This window comes from Gymnoscopelus microlampas (assembly GCF_963454915.1).
Source record: "Gymnoscopelus microlampas genome assembly, chromosome: 1".
Classification (NCBI taxonomy): domain Eukaryota; kingdom Metazoa; phylum Chordata; class Actinopteri; order Myctophiformes; family Myctophidae; genus Gymnoscopelus; species Gymnoscopelus microlampas.
Genome location: NC_139962.1, coordinates 11,987,075 through 12,005,355, shown reverse-complemented (window position 1 = coordinate 12,005,355; position 18,281 = coordinate 11,987,075). Strand labels below are relative to the sequence as shown.

The following is an 18,281-nucleotide window of genomic DNA, read 5'->3' as shown; positions in this document are numbered from 1 at the left end:
TTTATTATTTTAACATTTATACAGTATAAACAACACATTATCTCATTTAAAACCATGTCGTCTTAAAATGATAAGGATTCATAATTTAGTTAACAGTCAAAAACGCATAGCAAGTGTAAATCAACAAGGTTTTAATGTTAAGTGTATGAACGGAAGTCATTAGTTTAGTTTGTGGTACTCTTGACAGTAGCGTTGCCATGTCAGTTTATTGTAAGCGACTTTGGGCTTCTTTCTGACTTTCTGTTAAGTTGCTTGTAAAATTGGTAGTTGCGGGTTGCAGTTTTTTGGGCTTGTTTCTAAAGTGTACTTGCTTATTTAGGCTTGCTTCCAATTGTTTTTAATTATTATTTAAACCAGTGGTTCTCAAATATTTTCATGAAAATGTTTTGTTTTGATTGATTGATTGATGTACTTTATTTGACATGAGAACAGTACATGACAGTACATAACAGTACATGGAAGTACAAATTCGCAATACAAGGTCTACTAAACTGGATAGCTCAGTTAAGCACTTACCTTGTTTAAGATGAGATCCCCATGTACACAAATCATGATGACATATAAGAGACAGACAGATATACACACTACTATACAGAATGTCATACAATCAGTTACAGGTTACTGGTATGAAGAGTGAAAAATATGTACAAAAGAAAAAAGAGAGAGGGGGGGAGGGGGGTAGGGGGTAGGTTAGGTTAGGACATGGGGTAGGTTAGGACTTGGACAAGGGCCATTAATTGATTAATTGATTAATTGTGCCACGTACAGGGAGCATTTGTGTTGTTAGAATGTTTCAAAAACATTCAAAATATTCCACATTTTATTGCAAGAGTTTTTTAAAAATATTTTCAAAAAGCCGATGCATATTATAGGTTTATAGGTTATAAGAGCCCATGCAGCCTAATAGTTGCTTCTTTTGGGCTTGTTTTCCTTAGACCTGGTTGCTTATTTCTCTCACAAAACCTGGCATCACTGCTTGCTTGACAGCGGTGTTGTGTCGAGTGACAGACAGACAGCACCAATAATAATCTGTTTACTGTTCTGTTCCACACGTTACTAATGCATCAACAATGCAGGTACGGACACTTTGTAACGTATTAGTAATACTTTTTTCTGACAGTAGCGGGCATTCATGTTAAATAGATATCATGTTGTTAATGTTTGCTAACTGTACGTTCCAGCTAACATTCAGGCTAGACTGGTTTACACCCTAATGTGATTCATAATTGTTGTTGTTACAGACAGTCAGTGGTGGAAGAAGTACTCACATTTTTTACTTAAGTAAAAGCATCAATACTGCAATGTAGAAATACTCTGTTACAAGTAAAAGTTAGTCTGGAATTCAAAATTTACTTGAGTACAAGTACAAAAGGTATTGGTATCAAAATGTATTTGAAGTACCAAAAGTAGAAAGTAATCAAAGTCTCCATTATGCAGAATGTCCCATTTAACCAGTTTTCAAATGTATAATATGTATATATTTTTTTTAAATTAGCAGATCTGCAAGCTCACAATGTGTTGCATGGTGACGCAATGTGAGCTTGTAGATCTGCTATTTTCAAATGGCCCAAATGTATATAGAGCTGAAGTTGTTAATGTATATTTTGTAATAATAATCAAAATCTGCCAAGTAACTACTGTAGTACAGTAACTAAAGTTTTGTGTTTGTTTACGTCTCTTCTCAATGGCAGCTATTTAAGAAGCACTCAGATAAAGGATAATTCCTTTTAACAGGTCGTTCATGAAAGTCCTTGCCGTCTTGTTTCCAATGAGAACCTGTGAGCAATTAGGGGTTAAGAGTCTTGCTCAGGGACAAATTTCATTTCATCAACACATATGTTGACCTGGCCTTGAATCGAACCTGGGGCAACCAGGGCCTCTGGCTCCCTAGGCAGGCTCACTAACCATTCAGCTATGGCTGCCCCTCCTTTCTTAATCAGTGGTACCCAGCCTCCTTTGACCTTTAGTACTGCTGGATTATAGTGTTAATGCAACAACATAATTACTTGAGTCCTCCTCCTAGGATACAACACCAGCAGCACAAGGGGTTCTGTTAGAATATACAAATAAAAGGGTACTTGTAAAATTATGACCAGCAGTTCTAGGGCCCCATGTAGGATGGAAAACCAGCAGTAGTAATGACCAGGTTTGGTAACCACTGCTCCAGACCTGGGTTGATTTTTTGGGGAAGAATGACACTGTTGTTGTCTTTTTTTGTAATTATGGAGATGTAGAATTTCTGAAGATATGCAACTTTTAACTTCATTAGCTCAATGTTTTAAGAATGCACCACTATAGCAATGGCTAGGGTGATTTCAGAGAAGGGAATTAAATTAAAGTTCACTCCACATGACACCTGCTAGTGTACTGTACACACAGAGCAGGGTGCAAGACCTTATTACTCATTAGATCATCACTAAATTGTGTTATTTCTCTGATAGACCACCAGACAGTGATGATTCATGCAAAACATGCTAACGTTTCTTTCACGCAGTAAAAGAGTTTTAGCTAAATAATATGCCCTGCACCAGAGTATGTAATGGGAATGTGGTGTTTGTCTCTATGTCATGTTTAAGTCTGTGACTTAACCTGGATTATGCTCATAGTCTCCTGCTGCCTTATCGATGATGAGCTAATGTTTGTCCTATAGATGATGAAAACAAAGGAATAGCAGCCTCCAGAGTGTCACCATCATGGCTGCAGCTGCTGCCACCACCACCACCACCACCACCACCAAAATGTCTTGGCGATTGCGTAAGTTATCATCCATGATCTATTCCAGTATGGTTGTGCAGTAGAGGCTCTATGAGATAAAATATGTTTATTGTGTTTTTTGTTTCAATTTGTTTGCAGAGGAGTTTGTGGCCCATTCCGGCAACGTGTCCTCTCTGGTTCTGGGGAAAAGATCAGGCCGCCTGCTGGCTACTGGCGGGGAGGATGGTAGAGTCAACATCTACTCTGTCAGCAAACCCAACTGTGTTATGGTATGACATGGTTCAATCAGTATTGTTATTGTAAATCTCGTTCAGACAATTATTCAACTTACCTATACAATCTATTTAAAAGAAATCAAGTGTCTTAATAACATGGATTAAAATACCTTTCGCCTAGGCACTATGCTTTATGTTACCCAGGCACTGAAATTCAGACCCACCTCAGTTGCTGTGGAATTCTGTATGTAAATTCCACAGCCATGTTTAACCAATAAAATACTTAAGCTTATACATGCCAGATTCTTGACCCGAAAGATGCCGGTAGATGATCATTTCTATCACACTGTATCTCATGAAATTAGTGTCTCATTATCACATTTTGCTGGATTTCATTGTATCTGTCAATCCTTGCTTAGTTGTCAGCCAACAAGCAATAACATATTCTTATTTCATGTCGACTCAAAATGATTAATGATCTTTTTGTTGAGAGAGAGTTGCCATAACATAAAGCAGAGGTCAAGGGGATGTGAATAAGCAGGCCAGACCAGTACCTTCACTGGTTTAGAATTGTATGAGTGTATTGACTTGACGAGAGTTTTCAGAGGAAGTTCCTCGTCAGCTAAAAAGACAGGGACATTTTGGGGATCAAGTGCAGTTTTGGTTAAAATCCTCAGACTGTTGCTGCCATACTGTACAATACATGCACCCACTTTAACAACAAGAAACCTATAGTCTGCATTCACAAGGGCCAGGACTATGGAGAATATGGCTTTGTAATTTGTGAACGTGGGAGGGAACTTGTGGGCAGTGTTCCTCAATTTCTCCTCCGTGGGCACCGGCGTCATAGCACTATCATATGCTCCCAGATCTGGTTGCAGGTGTCTTGAACAATGGTGGCCACTGGCCACGGTGGAAATCCCCAAACGAAAACTGGAGGCTATCGTCATAAACCTATTTCAAAACTATTTCATGTACAGTCGATCTAATATTTCAGAAACAGTTTACCGGAGCAAAAGGGAGACTAATAATAATAATGACAATCGCAATAATGATAATAATAATATGCTAAATATAGCTAAGTCTTGTTTAAAGACGTATTTGTCTAAACAGTTTACAATTACAGGCAATTAGTGTGGAATCTCACAACCCTGTTTGACCCTGTTTGTATTCTTGATAAAGATAAGATATATACGGTACATTGGAGAAGTCAGTATATTGCTCAGTATATCATTTGATTGGGTTGTTGTGGTATTTAGTACACATACATGGCTAAATGACTGCATCATCAAGCACTGCAGGTGTGAATGTTTTGCATGCAGAAAATTGGAATGCTAGTGGTATTCCGTAAATCCGTGCCACGTTTCCATATCATACAAGGAAGGGACATAAACTGGAAGATTTAGAGAAATTGCTTGACATTGCTTATATGGCTGAAAGGACAATGGAAATAGAATGTTTAATGAATCAGAATAAAAATGCTCATAAAATAATTCTGATTGGTTTGCAGTTCCATCACTTCTTTTTTTCTTCTTCTGGAAATCCTTCTCAGAGTTTGACAGGTCACAGTAACCCAGTGGAGTGTGTACAGTTCAAAGGTTCGGAGGAGCAGGTCGTGGCAGGTTCACAGTCAGGATCCCTGCGTGTCTGGGACTTGGAGGCTGCTAAGAGTGAGACTGAATTCATTATTTGTGCTTGTGTGGGTGTGTATCTGCATGTATGTTAATATGTGTGTCTCTGGTATGATAGAAGACTGTTAAAATAGAAAGGCAGTGGTACTAGTAGTCCTGTTTGGGTAGAAAACCAGCAGTACTTGGGGAGAGGAAAATCAGCATTAATAGGGGCCCTGGTATGACAGAAAACAAGAAATACTAGGGTCCTGGTAAGACAGAAAAGCAGCAGTACTTTGGTCCTGTTAGGATAGAAAAGCAGCAGTACTAGGGTCTTGGTAGGATAAAAAAAACAGAAGTACTGTGGGTCCTGGTAGGATGGAGAACCAGTAGTACTAGGGTGCTGGTAGGATAAACCAGCAGTATTAGGGGTCCTGGTAGGATTAAAAAAACAGCAGTACAAGGGTGAAGGGTCCTGGTAGGATAGAAAACAAGCTGTGGGTGCTGTGGGTCCTTGTAGATTTGAAAACGAGCAGTACAAGGCATACTGGTATGATAGAAAACCAGTAGAACACGTTTCACAGTGGTTTGGCTTTCTTTGTTCTTATTCTCTTCAGTCTTACGGACTCTGGCGGGACACAAGGCCAACATTTCCAGCCTGGATTTCCATCCCTTTGGGGATTACTTGGCTTCAGGGTCCATGGCCACAGATATCAAGGTGTGTGTGTGTGTGTGTGTGTGTGTGTGTGTGTGTGTGTGTGTGTGTGTGTGTGTGTGTGTGTGTGTGTGTGTGTGTGTGTGTGTGTGTGTGTGTGTGTGTGTGTGTGTGTGTGTGTGTGTGTGTGTGTGTGTGTGTGTGTGTGTGTCAGAGTTAGAGCCATAGAAATATTACTTTCATAGTAAAGTGAATGAATATTGTTCTCTGGCAGGAATTAGAATTTCATTTTAAATATGGGTGAACATTTAAGGCTGTTGAGAATGTTTACGCTCTTGTTCATCCATTGTTGTAAGATGGGTAAAAATGTTCCCATCGGATTCATATTAATATAAAATATCAATCGTTTTGAAAAATAAAATAATTTCCCATGGCTTCTTTGCAAAATCTGTATAATAAAAGCAATCATGTTCTGTTATAAGAAGAATTTAAACCAAGCATGTCAAAACAGTGCAATGTTTTGCACTGTAATAAATATATACAAAAATAAAGAAAGAAATAATAATGATAACAATAATAAATAAATAGAATTAAACATAAACCCCAAAAAGTCCAATTCATACAGCTCAAAGGCACACATAAAAAGCAATAAAAACAGAACCCAGACAAACACTAACTGTCTATCACGACTACTGGCCAATCACAGCGCCTCCTCCCCGGGTCTTCGCTGAATGGAGTTGCATAAAATATAACTTGAGGCAAGTTCCAAGCTGTTGCGCATTCCCATTATGATTTCCCCTCCATAATATGGTGCCCGCGGTAACATTCAGCCCCAGAAAAGGTCCTGTGGGACCTAGAGGTAGGAGGAGGGGTTAAAAGGTCAGCAATGTTTGTAGGGGGGGCCAACCCATTAAGAACTTTGAAAACAATCAGGAGAATCGTAAAATTGACTCTATTTTGTTCTTTTTTTTTCAGCTATGGGATTTACGGCGGAAAGGATGTGTGTATAGGTATAAGGTAAGCTGTGTGTGTGTGCGTGCGTGCGTGCAGTTCCCACCCCCCTAGGCCCATCCAAAGAGAGAAAAAAGGAAAGAAGAAAATAAAAGCATTAATAAATAATAGAAAGATACCCCCACACACAAATGAATTTGACTTTAGATGAACAGTACCCATGTGATGGATGAGCTGACCTTTTCACTTCCATTGGGTAAATCACAGCAGCTTTTGCTACACAGGCGCATACACAGTCATGGAGGATAAGGTGAAAAGCCAGAAACAAGTTTAATGGGTTAATGTGTTTTTGTTGTTGTTTTTTCTACAGGGTCACACCCAGGCTGTGAGATGCGTGGCTTTCAGCCCAGATGGAAAATGGTTGGCATCTGCTAGTGATGACAGCACCATTAAGGTACCACACCTATACACCAAAGACTATTATTATTATCAATGATGATGATTGTTATTATTAATAATAATTTAATTAGTTAACAGTGAATTAATTTATTACAATCAACTCTACATGGCCCACTACAGTTAGGGGTTTGGACATAATGAGGTCAGCATTATGTCTAAACGAAACAGAAAAGTCCTATCTAATTGTATTAAATGACAACAACACTCACCAATATTGCAACTGTACGGACATCTTGGGTTATCCTCTTTGTCTTTGGCAAGACTTTGTTTAAAAAAATCCACCGTTGCCATGTTATAAGCATGTGTTCAAGTTTGGAAACGCTCGATGTAACCACTCAACATCGACGTGGAGTGATTTAAAATTAGTGCTTTCAAACTCGAACACAGAGAACAAATTATGACTGCACAGAGTTTATTAACAGAAAGTTGCTCATAACATGAACAATGGATTTGTTTTTCAAACAAAGACTTGACACAGACAAAGGGGATAACCCAAGCTTTCCATCCAGCTGCAATATTGGTGAGTTTAAGTTGTTCACATTAGCTGCCAAAGACGTATATATACGTCTTTTAATTATCAGCTGTTGTCCGCCAAAGACGTATATATATATATATATATATATTTATTTTTTGCATTTTTTTATAATTTCAACCCTTGTCGAATGATGAACAGATTAGGAGCTGAAAATGTTCGAAGATTTGCTGCTCCATTCACTTCAATGTTAAAATTCAAACGGACAAACAATTCACTTTGTTTTTTGGTTTAAAACTACTGCTTTTGAGCTATATTGAAACATCAACCAAACATGTCAACGAGGTCAAAATGACCTCGTTGACATTTGTGAAACCACACCTGAATCTCATCTGTGATTAGAAACCATCTGGGGATCAATCATACTGGAGGAAAAAAATCTGTGGCTACGCGAACAGGTACCAAAATCATGGCAAAACCCTGGCAGAGGCTACAGACTTTTCTGAAAAAACTCTGGCAGGCAATGTGTTAATACAATCAGATAGGACTTTTTGGTTTTGTGAATAGACTGTCAATGGAGCTAGTTGCAACTTAGAAGCAGATAGCCAACCAAACTTGTATTTGTATCTTAAATTACACAGTACAAAGGCATTTATTTGTTTGTCAACATCACCAATGTCTTCTATTTTTCACAATGTCTCTTAGCTTTGGGACCTAACTGCGGGGAAGGTGATCACAGAGTTCACAGCTCACAGCGGACCTGTCAACATTGTTCAGTTCCACCCTACAGAATATCTGCTGGCATCAGGCAGCTCAGACAAGTACAGCAGACACCCACATCTGTATTTTAAGGCCATAGTTTCCCCATACAGTTTTTAAAATTATTACTGTTGTGTTTGTGTATTACAGGACAATCAAAATGTGGGACTTAGAGAAATTCAACATGATCGGCTCTTCAGAGGGAGAGACGGGGCCTGTCAGGTGTGTATGGTGCCAATCAGTGTGACTTAAGTGTTATCCTGATATATATGAAACAGCTTTTTGTATTATTATAATGATTTGGACGTGTGTTCGGTTGGACCATCCCTCCAATGTTATTTATCCTCTGTCTCTGTACTTGCAGGTGTGTTGCGTTCAACCCAGATGGTAGCTGCGTGTACAGTGGGAGTGTGGACTCGCTGCATGTCTACGGTTGGGAGCCAGACTGCTGCTTTGACGTGGTGCCAGTGGGCTGGGGCAAGGTGGCCGACTTGTCCATCTGCAACAACCAGCTGGTATGTAGGATCATCCCCAGTCCTAAAAACACACTGTTGTTAAAGGGAATTTAGTCTGTGATTCAGCCCGTTAAAATTTGAACACCGTTACAGGCTGAAAGATCAGACTGGAAGGGATTCGACCAATCACAATACAGTGTTCACAAAATGTATTTTAGATTATCTTGTGAGATAGTTGTCTTTGACAGGCCGGGAGGTGAAGACAATGATTTGCTGTTTTGCATTTTCTTTGCTACTACTCCTACAGATTCATGTGATGAGCATATATCATTCAGACTTTTCATATTCTATTCCAATTAGCTATGATTGCCATCCACATTTTGCGGGAGGGGGCTATTGTACAAAGAATAGGCAAAAATCATGGACGCAGAATCTGCTCTCTACCAAATTACCAAAAATCGCACATTGAAGGGCCTCTAAACAACTCACAGCCAAGACTATTTCAGATTCACCACAAATGCTACAAATGTCACCGATTGTTGCAGAAACAGAATGATCTTGTGAGCCATGTGACAATGACTGTCAAACAGGGTTTTGATACTTCATACCGTTTGTCTGTAATTGCCTTCATAAATTTGTGGGTGGGGCCAGTTTCTTTAAAAAAAAGGAAACGCCATATATCATGAATCCCACATCCACCATCTACCCCAAATTGGAATCACATCTTGAGGGGCCTCTGTAGAGCGCACCTCCAGAAGTGCTTTCTCTTCTGCCCATAGGGGGCACTACAGATGAGAAAAGTTGAACCATGTCATACATTACATTACATTACATTACAGTCATTTAGCAGACGCTTTTATCCAAAGCGACTTACAATAAGTGTATTCAACATAGGTAGGGAACGAAAACTACTAATCACCAGAAGTCTTAAGTGCATTTCCTGCAAAAAACAAGCAACCAAGAGTATACCTAGCGCTAAGGTAAAAGTGCAATATATCAGCTACCTACTTTCTAGGTAGCTGATATTGTCATAGAAGCACTATTTTCCCCCTGCAGTTCCTCGCATCCTGCTGACACAACCCTCGATAGGCCACCCAGCCTGGCAAAGACCTGTGCTCAGAGGAGCGCCCTTTTCTAGTTTAGCTGAGCTACAAGTTTGTTTTTCACAAGGAGTTACTTAAGTGACTGCACAGGGGATACGGAAATGCAGAAATTACCTTATATCCACCTTATTTACTACCAATTGTCAGTGTCATCATGCATTACACACTGGTATGCAGAAGCATTTGGAAATTGTGGGAGCCAATGTTTCCGCCTTGAAAGACTAAAGGGAATTTGACTATTTACCGTATATTCTTTACTGACAGACTCTTGAATGCCTTTTTTTATCCATCTACGACGTGCAGTGAAAGTAGTTTGTTAAATAACGAGCTTAGCCTAGTTTAGTTCAATTCCAGGATGTCTATGGGATAAAGTAGCAGCTACTCTCAATAGTGGGGACAACTCAACTGCCAACTACAAAGCTGAACTAGTAAATGTAAAATAACTGACATAAAATATGGGGCGCACATTTTTTCACTGACTCCAGACATACTGTATCTTGAGTTGCATATGTCTGATGCTAGATAGATTTTCCAAATAAACTGACCGTGATTCCTCTCAGATCGGCGTGTCTCACCAGCTTACCAGCGTGTCGTCCTACGTGGTTGACCTGACCAGAGTAAAGAAATCTGGCAGCTCTGAGATCCAACGCCATGTCCAGGACAACCAGCCAATCACAGAGCCCCCCGCCAAAGCATCCACACTAAGGCGCAGCTATGAGAGACCCACCACCACATGCAGCAGTCAGAGGTAATAAAACACCCAAGTAGAAAGCCTTATGTAAATTAAGCGGATTGTAGGTTTCCACTGAAAAGTAGGCATAGGGATCGTGATTGTCCTTGTATCATTCCTCATTCACTGCCAAGGACGACTTTAACAACTTTTTTTTTCCAAAGGCCCTCACTGCCGCTTTTGATTGAGTGAATGAGTTAATTGAGAACATTTCAAGTTGTTACAATAAAGACACCATCAGTGTTTGTTCCATACATATGATGACCTTAAAGTCAAACTGTGCAGCTGGAATACTAAATGAGTTGCTGGCTACCTCTGTGCCATCAGCAGGGTGAAGGCGCGACAGGAGCGATGGAGCCCAGAAGGCGAGCACCGCAGCCCCAGCAGCGAGGACGAAAAGGAAGAGAAGGAGAAGGAGTCCACCGCTGAGATTCGCAATGCAGAGGATTACAAGGAAATCTTCTCGCCCAAGTCAGCCATCTGTATGTCTGCTCAATGTGTAAACTGCAATATCCTCAGTGTTAAGTTAACTCCCAGGCCTAGTTTGAGGGTGGTAATCTGCAGCAATTGGCCAATAACAATCCAGAACAATGTTTCATGCAGACACTAACACACACACATGGGCAACATACAGCCCGGGGGCCGGACCCGGCCCTTTGACCATCTCAATCCGGCCCGCCAAGTCATATGCCATATGTTAATGGTTTTGAGACAAATTAATTTAACTCCAATTAATAGTAATTAATATTTGCCATTTGAGAACATCTGCATTCCTCCATCCGTATGTACTCAAATGTTTTATGTTTTTAATGTAACAGTGAAACAGTCTGCCGTGAGTTCATATATAATGAATGGAATGTGAATGCAATGTCTTTTATCAGTGACCTATGGAGTGGTGCATATCATATAAGATAAGATATGGCATTGACGTGCATTGTTTTATGTAATCTTTTCATTGTAACCTCGTACAGAGTACACCAGAGTGATACAAAAAGATAAAGAAAGATCAACATTTTGTTGATGAACCTTGTTTTCATGATTTCATGATTCAGAAGTATTGTGAGCCAAAACGTCACAGTGGATGTGGTATTTCTGATGTGTCAGCAATTGCATTATCTCCCTGAAACTAGAGGCCCAAGGGTTTAAAAATGCTTATGGGTCAACTTTACACTCTTGGAGTTAAATGAACACTCCAGCATGTGGTACTATATAGTGTTGACTTGGTTACTGAATCCCTCTCCTCTTCCTGTCAGCTCGCACCCCTCCAAAGTTCAGTGAGCCTTTCCCTGCTCCGCTGGAGGAAGGTAAGTGAACCAAAGCTCTGTCTCATCTGCAATAGGAGACAAGCTCCTTCATTTAGATGCTGCAACTATCGATTCACTTTGAATAATCCAGAAGTACATCTTTGAGATAATGTTTAACCCTTTAATTCCTGGAACGCATGTGTGTCACTTTTTGATTTGAGCTAAAAAGCATTATTTTACACTTTGGCTATTCAAAGAGTGCCGCGCTACGAGCTTGTAGATCTGCTATTTTTTTTAAATCGTGAAAATGTGTGCAAATCTTGAATTATATATTGTTTTAAAGCGAACATTTTTTACTCAAATATTTGCTTCTGGGGGTCCCAGGAACAACATATTTTGAGATGGCGGTCGGCGGCCAAATACATATAATTTTGGGGGTCCTTGACAGTTTGAGTACCACTGATATAGAAACATACGTTTTTCAGAAAACCGTTCGGAACCTCAGGCCTCAATGGGTTAAACTGAGAGCAGAAACTTGGTCCCAAAAGTTACTCAGGCATTGACATGAAACAAACATACGTTCTGTATCCTCTTTTACCAGACAAACAGCACATAGAGGAGTATAGACAAGCTTCCATTTATACAAGTTTGACAATTTTCTATCTGGAGAGAGCTTTATTATTTCTAGCCGCCATATGTAGCAGGAAGGCATAGGATTTAAAAACGGGCTCCTAATAAACTAAACAAAAAATGTGATAAGTGAGACGAAACATTGTTTTTGCAGTACTGCTTCATCCTACGTTTAAGATGGTTGCATCATTCTCTACATCTTTTTGTTTTTCTTCTCTTAACAGATAGGTTTGTGGTGAGATCCAGCCAAGTGACAGATGTTATGACACCAATGCCTGACAAACAGCAGGTGGGTGTATTAGTACACTTATATTTATTTAGAATATAGTGTGGTTGTAATGGTACATGTATCCACACTCCCATTGAGTACATGCCTTGTCCTGCAGTTAGTCCCAACCAAACAAATACCAAAGTACTGTACTATGTTCTTATCTCTCTCTCTCCTAGAAACGTGACACTTTGCACAACATTCCCATATCTTATAAACCAGTCACTCCCAGTAAAGCCGGTATGATATACCTGATATCATATGTCAAATGCTAATACTATAAAGACATCAATCAAGTTGGCTTATTACCTTTTTTTCTGACCCACAAGCCAAGGTACATGGCAAACTATGTGTTTCTTTAACTGTTACACCCCTGCTATATAGAGATGTTTTGGGAATATCTGGTTGTGCACTATTGCCTATACAAAAAAATGTATATATATGTGACAAGGGTCTTAGAAAAGGCAAAATCAGAAGCCACTCAGTGTATAAACATATCCGTTTTGTTCTCATCCAATAGAACATTTCTTGTGAATTTGGCTGCATATCCTGACCCCAGTCTCACTGTAAAACAGACAAAAGTCACATGACTTGACTGATTGACTGGTTTTTAAAGGCACCCAATCATTCAGCCTCAGTGTGAGTCATTCTATGTAAAGCCTGCCGCTCACCCAACCAGACCCCACTACAACAATGCATCTCTCCACAGCCTGGCCAGTTGAGGGACATCCCAATGGCGTCGTCCACTCCTGTCCAACGGGTTGAACCCACGGTGGTCGCCTCAGCACCGCGTCCCATCCCCACAGCAAGACCTCCTCCCCCAGTCTCGGTCCTTCCTGCTCCTCGCTCGGAACCCCAGGCGTCCCTTGCCAAGCCCAAAGCACCACCTAATGTCATCCCCTCTGCCAGGAACAAGCCCATAGGGCTCAACGTGGCTGATTTCTTACCAGTGAGTAATGAGTATATTAACATGTACTGTTAAATGGCCGTACCATCGATCAGAATCAACTTCATTGTCACATCACAGGTTTGCAGGTGTAAAATAGTGGATGATTCTTTTTTTTCTGCAAGCTCCATTGTTTTTGTTAATTCCATAAGAGAAAGGGAAGAAGAAGAAGAAGAAGAAGGGGGGGCAAGAAGGAAGAGAGATCAATAAAAAAAAAAAAAAAAAAATGTTTGTTTAGATAATTTAATTATCTATTGATCTGGTATGTGCAGCCCAATTACTATGACTACATAACTGCCAACCGTTTTGCCAAAGCATTCCACACCGGTTTGTCAAAGCGAACATTTTTAACTCAAATCTTTGCTTCTGGGGGTTCCTGGAACAAACTATTTTGAGATGGGGGTCCTCGGCCAAATACATGTCATTTTGGGGGTCCTTGACATGAAAAAGTTTGAGCACCTCTGATGTAGAAACATACGTTTTTTCAGAAAACTGTTGGGACTTAGAAAACATTTGTAGAATCGGCTTCAGGTCTTAATGAAGTGGTCTCTCTCTCTCTGTCCCTCCAGTCCTCACGTAGCCCCACTGCCCTGAACGATGACGAGGTCCTGTCTCAGATGAGTAAAGGTCACGAGACCATGCGCGTGATGTTGGCCAACAGAATCAAGAACTTGGAGACGGTGAGAGCTGCGTGGGCCAGCGGAGATGTGAAGGTAAATACCGTTCTACCAGCAGCCACCGCAGTTAACTAGAGATAGTTACATTATGCAGTTCCTGTAATGAACATGAACAATGTGTTATATATCCAAAATGCTCAGGGAAATAATGAATGAATAAACATTACGTAATATACATTAAGAACATTATTAAGCAACATTATAACATGAGGAACATTAGACAACATTACATATAACGTAAGGAACATTAGACCACATTGATTGAAGCAGTGGTTCTCAATGCAAAATTAAACGTAGGGTAAGTGATATGCAATTGTTCAAATAATTGCAAAATGGGTCTATGTTCTGATAGTGCTTGTTACTATAGAGTGTCCTGTCCATATAAGGAGTCTCCCATGTCTCTCCAGCTCTTTATTAAACAGAAAATGCATTTTCAGTGCTCTCTCTGATTGGCTTAAAATGTGTCACCTACCTGAACATGTACTATATTGTTTACTAAAGAGCTGGAGAGACCCCTGTGACCAAACAAACGCTCTGTAGCAATGATTACTATCACAAGATAGTACATTAACCTTTTTAACAAAAAAAAAAAAATCACTTACCCTACCTTTAAGCTATTCAAAAATAGTTGCATCGTGACACGTTGTTAGGTTGTAGATCAGCTATTTTTGAAAAAATGTGAACATTTTTCTGGAAATTTGAAATAATTTTGAAAGATTTTAACACAAAAACCTCCCCTAAGGGGTCTCTACAAAACATTTTCAGATAGGGGTCTGCGGCCAACTACCTATCAATGTAGGGGTCCTTGACAGGAAAATGTTTGAGAACCACTGGATTAAAGTACCTTGAACCTTGATTATAGCACCTGCCTCTTGCATAGCGTGCCCACACACACACACACTTAGTTTTTGCGTTCATCAACCAGTTATTGTTCATAGTTGTTGAGGATGTTAAGCTGCTGTAAAGTGGTTGCTCATGCTTGTCCTTTTTGTAACTTTGGATTCTATTGTTTTCAATAAAGATGAATAAAGAAGTTTGAGCTTCATTCTATGTTAAGTTAGTTGTTGCTAATATTTGCCCACGTTTGTTTTCAGGTGGCTATGGACACCGCTGTAGCCATTGATGACATGTGCATCATTGTGGACGTTCTCAACATTCTAAACCTTAAACCGTGAGTTGTCATGACCAAGGGTACACAGTTTAACAATTTATTTATGTCCACATACAGGGATAGCATACAGGGACACAAATGTTTTAGTTGCAGTAAAGGTTACATTCACAAACTCATGGATATGTCCTCATGATACAACACGCATGTCACTCAGTACTCCATAGTAGTGGCGGCTCCGCCCTGTGCTTTTCTGACAGCACAATACTTTGCCAGTCTTTCTACCTCGTCTTTGGGCATCCCAAATTGTTCGAAACCCTCCAACAACCAGTCCGTGGGTAATCTATGTCCTAGGCTGGATCACCAGAGGAAAGAAAGTTCTTAGTCTTGCACTGCTGCTTGGTGTTAAAGCACCCTCTGTAGTTGTTCTCATGGGCCTGGAAGTCCACCCATTGCTATTCCGACAGCGGACGGACATACCGCTGGAAGGCCGCCGGGTCTATTGCCTCTCCTCCCGGTAGCTGTTCACGGGAGGGGCCGTCAGGTAGCGTCGGCTGTTGGTAGAGTCAACCGGTGAGAAGTGCCTTCTTGTATGCAAGCTACATACTGTAGTCCACATAAATTGCAAATAAATCCACTGCACCTACTACATTGACGATGGTAGTTACAACGGGGTAGTTTAACGTCATGCCCAGGACACGCACGCACACACACACACACACACACACACACACACACACACACACACACACACACACACACACACACACACACACACACACACACACACACACACACACACACACACGTGTCTTCAGTGATGTATTGCCTATAGACTGTACTACTGTGTTCTCTCTGTCTCTTAGGGCACTATGGAAACTAGACCTATGTACCTCCATCCTACCGCAGATAGAAAAGCTACTGCACAGCAAATACGAGAGGTGAGCAAAGACAGAGGGTTATGCCATTGTCGTTATCTGCTGCAGCGGTATCTATGCCCACTTGCCCAGTTAAATAAATATACTCTACAAAACAAGCCCATCACATAACAAAAGGAAAATCTATGTCACATATGTTTGAAAACATATGCAGTAAAAAGTACATTTTGTAATGGCATAGACTGTTTCAAACCGACAGCAATAACAACAATGACTGTTCAGCTTCTGTTCCGTTTCCTGTATAAATAAATAAATAAAACCCTTGTTGGTCAGCTGTTTGCTTAGGTTAGCTTTGACCCCAGGGGGTAGTTGTTTCAAGTGCAAGTACTCTCTGAGAGGTTAAGCTAAGCCTCCACATACAGACATGTTAATAACATTAACCTTAGTATTCAGTATGCAATACAAAGTTTTACTTGGGATGCAGGTGTAGCTGACTGCCTCTATAACAGTGTTTTCTGCCAAAGGCACAAAAATGGCTGTTGGAAAATAGTTTTACACATAATCAAAATTATTTTAAAATGTTTTACTTTGTATTCATTTATTTTATTTGAATGCTACTCTACTTTTTGTCTACATTTTGCACTTTTATTAACAATACTGTTGGGGTGAACTGCTCTGCCCAATGGTGGTCATTGTCTCCGCCAGAGGTGGAGAGTATGTTTTCGTCTCCATCCTTCCGTGTGTCCGCCAAGCTAACATTGGTCAAGCTTCACGTGACACGTGACAATATGTTGAAAGGGTGTACTTTGATTGGCTAGCGAGACGCATGACGAAATAGAAACCTATAAATAGGTTTGTCACTTCAAAAGATCATGAGCTTCCATCAGCCAAGCTAACATTGGTCAAGTGACACGTGACAATATGTAATATAAATAGGTAAGACAGGATTAATCAGGAACAGTACTGGCAGAGACCTGTGCTCCAAGGAACACATTTTCTAGTTCTAACCCGTTTTGATGTTTGTCTCTGTTATAGTTACATCCAGACAGGTTACCTGTCTCTGAAGCTGATCTTGAAGCGTTTCTGGCCCCTTATCTCAGACACACTCAAAGCACCACCATCTGTCGGAGTGGACATCACACGAGAAGAGCGGTGATTATCTCCAGTTTGGCACTCATCTAAACACACTGTACCTCCTCTCTCTAAAACTGGTATAAAAGGAATAGATCCTTGAGTAGACATTTCCTTAACAATGGTAGAATTGTAATTTGATTGTTGCTGGCAAGGAAGACTTATTTGTTTGGATGCTTGATAAACAACACAAGTACCTTTGGAGGCTCAATATAGGCTATTCTATCTATAATAATGAGGAATAGCAGATTGGGGTGTGACCAGCAGTGCAACCAAGTCCTGTAGAGTTGGAGTGCAACACTAGTTTTTGTGACTTAATAATAATCTAATATCTTAAACCTATTAATGTATTGTGTATTGCATCACTTTCAGACACACCCAGTAGTCAGAAAATTACAAATGTATTATCAAAACATGTTTGTTGTTTTTTGTTTTCAGGCTCGAGAAATGCAAGGCCTGCTACAAGCAGCTTAAGAATCTCAGTAACGTGGTGAAGAACAAGGCTGACCAGGTGGGGCGACACGGCAGTACCTTCAAAGAGCTCCAGCTTCTCCTGGCTCCGCTGGACTACTGACGCAGTAGTCCAGTTTGGGATGCTGGTCATGGACTAGCCAATTGTGAGATGGTGGTCTGAAGAAATTCCCGATGTCGTGTTGTGCCTGACTCCTTAAACTGAGCGATCAATCATTTAAAACACACATCAGGGTGGATGAGGGCTGAACGTGAGATTAATCCATACAATGAATCCATCCAAACTCTGCTCCCGGATCATTACACGAGACCTTCACACCAGCAAGCTGCCTACTCAATGATTTGTACACTTTGACTCTTACACTGTGTGTGCTCAATAGGATGTTATTGTTCTGATGACACTGTTTTTTTCCCCACTGCTGATTTTTTTATATATATACTGTATATAATTTCTTGAATAAAGACCATTGTTAAGTATAAAGGTGATCATTTTTGTATTATTTATTTATGTATTGTCTCTGCCAGGCCGCAGTGTGCTCTGAGAAAAAAAAAGAGAGAATTCACTCCCTTCCCTACCCAAAGTTCTTACATTGTCCTGCCTATAATATTTGAAATAAGGGAAAGAAACATTATTAGGTCAGTAGGCCAATGAGGGGGCCTCGTAGATTTCTAGTCTATTTAAAACATCTACAAGCTAACAGTGATGGAAATACAATCATAGCCTTTGTTTTGGTTCTCATTAAATTACTACAAACTGGGATACCAAAAGTTAAAGGATATTATATAGGTGGGTACCTTTTCTGT

General features: G+C 40.2%; 1 protein-coding gene across 1 annotated transcript; it reads left to right on the top strand.

Moving 5' to 3' along the window:
* The first annotated feature begins 977 nt into the window (after window positions 1-977).
* On the top strand, window positions 978-17,952 carry katnb1 (katanin p80 (WD repeat containing) subunit B 1). The gene is made up of 20 exons (XM_084066466.1): window positions 978-1,076; window positions 2,651-2,754; window positions 2,854-2,984; window positions 4,483-4,600; window positions 5,158-5,258; window positions 6,171-6,212; window positions 6,517-6,600; window positions 7,783-7,898; window positions 7,987-8,058; window positions 8,201-8,351; window positions 9,955-10,142; window positions 10,452-10,606; window positions 11,378-11,428; window positions 12,223-12,287; window positions 12,976-13,215; window positions 13,782-13,925; window positions 14,984-15,060; window positions 15,864-15,938; window positions 16,911-17,027; window positions 17,445-17,952. Exons 2-20 carry the CDS (start codon window positions 2,694-2,696, stop codon window positions 17,578-17,580), a joined length of 2,124 nt encoding a protein of 707 aa, XP_083922592.1. The 5' UTR covers window positions 978-1,076; window positions 2,651-2,693; the 3' UTR covers window positions 17,581-17,952.
* The last annotated feature ends 329 nt before the right edge of the window (window positions 17,953-18,281 follow it).

Excerpts from the sequence above, each read along its gene's own strand:
- katnb1 (XM_084066466.1), top strand. The coding sequence starts at position 2,694 with ATGGCTGCAGCTGCTGCCACCACCACCACCACCACCACCACCAAAATG. Across the intron at positions 7,899-7,986 it reads GCATCAGGCAGCTCAGACAA|GACAATCAAAATGTGGGACT; the intron begins GTACAGCAGACA and ends TGTGTATTACAG. Across the intron at positions 8,059-8,200 it reads GGAGAGACGGGGCCTGTCAG|GTGTGTTGCGTTCAACCCAG; the intron begins GTGTGTATGGTG and ends CTGTACTTGCAG.